Genomic DNA, 6,000 nt, shown 5'->3' on the forward strand with positions numbered 1-6,000 from the left:
CAGGATACTCTGGTATCTTTCTTTTCCATCCTGAGTTGGACATATACAAAATACCCATAAAGGTCTGTTTGATGCAGGAGTGAATAATACACAAATTTGCTTTGGCGTGTGCATGTGTGGGAGATGTCCACATGGGTTTCTGAACTCCTGCATTAATTTAACTTCCTAAGGCATTGATCTCTCAGAATAATGAGGGCGGATACAAATAATGGGAAATCAGAGTGAGATGGGGAAATGGGCAGGAAGGGCCTGGGTGGGAGCCAGTCTCCATTAAAGCTGTGGGCGCAGTGGTGAGGCAACAGTCTGATGGCTCAGTTAGTTTCTGGCTACCTGCCCTGGTACAGCTGGGTGACTCAGCAGTAGAGGGACAAGTTAAAGGTGACACCTAGGAAACTATTAGTAAACTCTTCTATTCTTGTTGCAGACAATAGTTCTTGGGAAAGATAACCACTCTTAGCTTTGACGAATGGAAGGTTATATCCCCCATTTTCAGCTTTCCCTTCACCAGAATCATGTGCTGTCCTAACGACGAGCATGTTTGAGTTCAGCGTGTGTTTCCTGCAGACCAGAAGTCTACTTTAATTCCAGGTGGGGTTACTAAGCATGAGGTTGTCATGGTTTTATGAGTTCCCAGTCACTAAGTAGGGCCTTAAATGTACAGAGTCTGCACCTGGAGAAAGATAGTGGGAGGAATTGTATCCTTTTGCACTAGAGTTCAGTGTGCAAAACACTAATGGCAGAGTTCTGCTGTTGAAGTTTCCTTAAGAGAGAAGAGTGCAGACCCGTGGGAGGTGGTGGGCCTGGCCTCTGGGATGGTCAGGAAGGAATTGTCTCCTGGAGGTGAGCGCTGTGAGGTCTGTGGAAATCTTTTCAGCAGGGCTTCTGGAGGCAGAGAGCTGCCTAGGAAGTGCTGACAGGCAGAGGAAGACCTGGAGGTGAGACATGTCTGCCCTGGGTGTTTCCTGGGGACTGAGTCCTGAGACTGGGCAGTGCTCTGGGCTGTAAGTAATTGTCGCAGAGAGGAAGGGCTGAATGGGGGACACTTCCACTGCACTCTCCTCCCCACTCCCCACCATCAAGTATTCTTTCCATTTGCCAGTGCAAACATTTAATAATGAGACTGTTATCCTCCCAAGCATGCTAGTAAAGGAGAATTCCTATGGGCAGATGGTAGCAAATCTAGAGATTGACTGAGTATTGTCAAAGATGTATTGTTGATTAAAATTTTGTTGATAAATGTCTTACACTGAATATTAGGCTAATGATTTTCTGATAAGGAAGACCCACAAAATAATGGCCACATTTACCAGAGCGTTTCTGTGTATAGTCACTTGGATTTGATAAAATATGTCCTCAGTGATTATTCCATTTAAGTTCATGGAAGGTGCAAAAGTTCAGATGGTAAATGTCACACTGTAAAGAATAATTAACTTTTTTTCAATTATTTTATTGAGGTCATAATGGTGTACAACATTGTGTAATTTCAGGTGTACATTTTTACTGATCAGTTTCTGTATAGACTGCGAGAGTAATTTACATTTTGATGGAGGTAGAAAAATCTGCCAGCTCATTCTGTACAGTGACCTTCAGAAGGTATTTATACCATGATTTTAAATCAAGTGACTTCAGTAATCTTTTCTTCGAATATGGGCTAATCTTTAGGGCAAAAGTCACGTTATTTTAGTGAGCATTTTGTGTGCAGTTTTGTAGAACTTCACTGTTCAAAACAAGAAGCGGATCCTCCTCACGTTGAAGATGAGAACACTGGTCCACAGTCCTGTGGGGACTGGCGTGGTGAAGGGTTTCGCAGAAGGACTCTGGGTGTGATGGGTACGCATGGGTTGCTCCATCTCTTGGCCGCTGTGAATAGTGCTGCTGTGAACATGGGTGTTTGTTAGCTATCTTTAAGCAAGTCAATCTTGTTTTTTTCTTTAGTACATGTATGGTTTAATTTTTCACATTTAGATCTCTGACCCATTTGAGGGTTATTCTAGATTATGATGTGAGGAATGGATCCAATTTTCTCTTTTTCCTCAAATAACTACCTAGTTGTTCTAACTCCTTTTATTAGATTATTGTTTCCCAGTGGTTTGAGATGCCAGTTTTACCATTAAATTAGGCCTCCTATGGAATTTCAATTCTATCCTTTGTTTTGCCTGTCCCCCCCACACCAATGGCACACGGTTTTCAAGTATACAGTTGTCCCTCAGTACCCAAGGCAGGTGGGCTCCATAACCCCATAGATATCAAAATCTGTGACTGTTCAATTTGTTGCATAAAATGACAAAGTATTTGCGTACAACGTTTGTGTGTCCTCCCTTCCGTACATTTTAGATTACCCCTAGATTACTTATTACACTTAATACAAGGCAAATGCTATAGTTGTTAATACTATAGTTATTGTTTAGGGAATAATGACGAAAAAAGTCTGTGCATGTTCAGTAGGACGCTACCATCATTGGCTTGTTGGTCCCCATGTGTTGAATCCACAGGGGGATACGGAAGGTGGATTGTACTTTAATATTATTAGGGGGTCTCTGGTAGGGTGGAGAGTAGAGAGCCTTGCCCTGGGGAGAGAGGGGTCCTTCCATCCCTTCCCAAGGCCATGAGGGGAGGGGAGACGAGAGATTGGATGGCTTGGAGGGGGGAAGAAGGGTCCTGATCTCCAGGACATTGAAGGGCAGTTATTTGTCCTGAGGAAGACACCCCATTTTGCTGGAGTTGCTCAGCCTCAGTCCTGCCGTACGTTTGTTGTGTACCGAGTAATGTTAACTGAACAAATGAGAAGTCAGATATTTCCACTCTAAATGCGGATGTTTATTAAGGCTCTGGCAACCCCCCTGGAGCTGGCCTCTGCCCAAGAGAAGAAATGTCAGTCACGGGGGGTCTCAGTCTGACCCCACTGATTGAAGCGTCTCATTGTTCTCCTTATCCAGGGAAGGAAGCTGGAAATGCTGGTGAAGACTGCTGGAGGAGCCCCCATCCTATTTACATAGGAGACGATGCCCTTGGCTTCTTGTTGACACACCAGGGGGCCCCCAGTGTCCCCCTGTGGGTGATGAGAAGAAGGGATGTGAAGTCAGGCCTCCCCACTCCTGCTGCCCTAAGTCACAGCCCTCAGAGAAGTCAGGCACAGGTGGGCTCCTTCAATGTGGGATGTGTGTGAGATGGGAGGTTGTTGGGGTGCAGAAGTCAAGCTTCTGGATCTTTCCATTGTGGGGCTTCAGTCCTGACTGTGGTTACGTCTGTAGCTCAACTCAAGTCAGGGTACATTCCGCTTCCCCAGAACAAGGCTGCACATGTGTACGTTGTGTTTCTGCTGCTCTTCCCCTCCCCAAGAGACCAGATTGATGGGAAAAAGCCCCACATCACTCAGGTCTGGGCCCTGGCTGAGGCTGTGGGGATGTAGTCTGTTTTGACTGGTCAGTACCTCCCAGGCCCGTCTGCTTTGGGCCATGTTGGCTGATGCCTGGGGCCTTACCAGGAAGGTGGACTTCCTCTTCCTCGGGTCCCCCACACAAATCTGTGTTTGGCGGGTGTAGAAATCGAAGCGATCACTGCACTCCTGATCCCTCTGCACTCTCAGCCGCACATCCTGGAGTACGTCTGTTCTAGCATACGGGCCAACCAGGCCCCAGCCTGCCACGGTGCACTTGGTCCCAGGACTTGGCCTGGTCGGGGTCAGAGGCAGAGTGATTGGCCTCACGTTTCGGTTCAGTCTGGCGCTATTCTCCAGCTGGCAGGAAGAGCACAGGCCCTCAGGGACTCCTGGGACGAACTCATCCCCTCCTCCCACCACTACCTGGATTCTGTGCCTGCTTCCTCCTCCATGATCCCAAGATGAGATGGAGCCCCCACAATGGGAGAAAGCCAGCTGGGCTGGGGAACCAGAGGGTCAGGTAGGTGGTACCTGCAGTAACATGATGTCATTCAGGTTGGTCTGCTGATCATATTCAGGGTGGCGGATGGCTCTGAGCACAGATATGCGCTGCTGGGTGCTTTCCAGCCTCTCGATGTTGTGGGCCCCCAGGATGACATTTATAGGGCTGCAAAGGAAAGGTGGCCTAGAGGTAGGTATGGGCCACAGCAGCTCGGTCCCCAGATCTTCAGGGCAGGAGGACAGCCCAGGGTGGTGAGACTAAAGCTGTGGGAATTGAGGGGACGAGAGGGCTCTGGGGCTGAGCTGTCTGTGTCCTCTTCTTCTCCAAAGCCCTGAGCTGGGGATGGTGAGTGACACGGGAACTTTAAGTTTGCTTCCCCTAAAATAAATTGAGAGATAGCTTGAATTCATATTTTGGGCCCTGATGTGTGCCTTCTGGTTCCCCCATCACTCTTTTTGATCATGTCTTTCTTTTCGCCTCATTTACACTGGCCTTTTCCTTGCCCTCTGACCTACCTCATCTCTTTGTCACTTCTTCATTGCTAGAACTCTGCTTTCAGATGGGCTCTCTCTGGAACTCCTCTGGGCCTGTGTTATTAGTCGCCCAGGAAGGTCCTTAGTTCCTTACCTTCCCCAGCAGCGAGCTGCCGTCAGCACAAAGTCTTCTCGCACCAGGAACCCCCCGCAAGTGCCTAGACCCACTGGAGTCTGGGTCAGAAGATATGCCATGTAGGGATGGGAATGGGGCCTGGCCTCTTGGCCTCCGATGATCTCCCCTGGAAGGAAGCATTCAGTACTTATCCCTGTGCTCTCAGAACCCTCAACGTGGGTACCAGCTTAGTGCTTCAGAAAGGTTGGAAGATGGGAGGCAGGAGAAATGATACAGAGGACAGAGGAGTTATGGCCTGCAGCGGTCTGCTCCACACATTGGGAGAGCACTCCAAGGTTCTTCAGCAAACACTGCTGACTCCCATTCTCAGACATCACTTCCTCCTAATTCCCCCAAAGGAGCAGAAGAACCCTTGCTCCAGGCCTGGCCAGTTGAGGACAGATGCTCTCCTGTTGGATGGGAGCCCACTGGAGTGACGTCTTCCTGAAGTCCCTGGTATTTTCTTCCTCAGAGGGGCTTTCCAGATTCCGCTGAGTCCAGCTCATGGTCTGCTCATGACCAGCATGGGACTGGTTTTAAGATTCTAGAAGTAAGCTGATGGGACTGTTATTGCTATCTCCTTATCTCCTAAGCTCTGACATATGGGTGGCAAAATGAATTTAGAGAGCACATTCATATAGCATGTTTAGGTGCCAGAGACCATTGCAAGAGTTTTATGTACACTAACTAATTTAATTCTTATAGTAACTCTATGAGGTAGGCATGAAATGATTTGTATTTTATGATGAGGAACCTGAGGAACTGTGAATTCAAATAAATTGCCCCTCGATGCTGAGGTAGGAAGTGCCTAGGGAGTCTGGATCCGGGGTCTCTGAGAGGGGTCTGACCTCTGAGGTTGGGGATGGTCACTCACCTGCCCAAGCCCTGGGGGGTAGGAGAAAGGCTACCATGAGCAGGAGCGGCTTCATCTTCCTAGGAAGGCTGTCCAGCAAGTTGCTGCTGGTGCTCCTCCTGCTAGACTTTTAGCCCCCGAGACAGGAAGGAAGTATGGGGGTGGGGGTCCAAATTCACAGTCCCAGCCACCTGCTGGTGTGGTAGGTTTCATCACCCAGCTGCCCAGGAGGCTTGCCCCTCAACTGCCAGTGATCTGAGAGAGAGAGAGAGTCATCCCAGACAACACTGCCATCACCCCTACAACCACTGCGTCAGTGCTGGCAGCACACACGGGAATCCAGGGCGACAAGAGGAGTGTTTGGGGCTTGTGTCCCAGAACCCTAAACCTACCAAATTCAATAATTTCCCAGAATGCATGAAAGCTGGTGGCTGCCTATTTCTTCTATTTCCTGTGTCTACAAGATCAGACCTTCACTCGTTTGGAATTTCAGTTTCTCTAAATGAATATAAGTTTCCTGGATTCCTTATTCATTTACACTTAATAAGGCATGGAGAAGGGTGAAAGAAACACAGGTGTGGTGTGAGGTGGGCTGTGGTGAGGACGCCAGGAATATGG

At 48.4% G+C, this 6,000-nt stretch overlaps 1 protein-coding gene across 1 annotated transcript; it reads right to left on the reverse strand.

Annotated features, from left to right (window-relative positions):
• Positions 1–2,795: 2,795 nt before the first annotated feature.
• On the reverse strand, positions 2,796–5,540 carry LOC103561062 (cathepsin G). The gene is made up of 5 exons (XM_070627924.1): positions 5,404–5,540; positions 4,509–4,656; positions 3,911–4,046; positions 3,482–3,736; positions 2,796–3,049 (listed from the first exon to the last, which is right to left on the reverse strand). Exons 1-5 carry the CDS (start codon positions 5,456–5,458, stop codon positions 2,873–2,875), a joined length of 771 nt encoding a protein of 256 aa, XP_070484025.1. The 5' UTR covers positions 5,459–5,540; the 3' UTR covers positions 2,796–2,872.
• Between the last annotated feature and the right edge of the window lie 460 nt (positions 5,541–6,000).

Source organism: Equus przewalskii, chromosome 1, assembly GCF_037783145.1.
Source record: "Equus przewalskii isolate Varuska chromosome 1, EquPr2, whole genome shotgun sequence".
NCBI classification, from domain to species: Eukaryota; Metazoa; Chordata; class Mammalia; order Perissodactyla; family Equidae; genus Equus; species Equus przewalskii.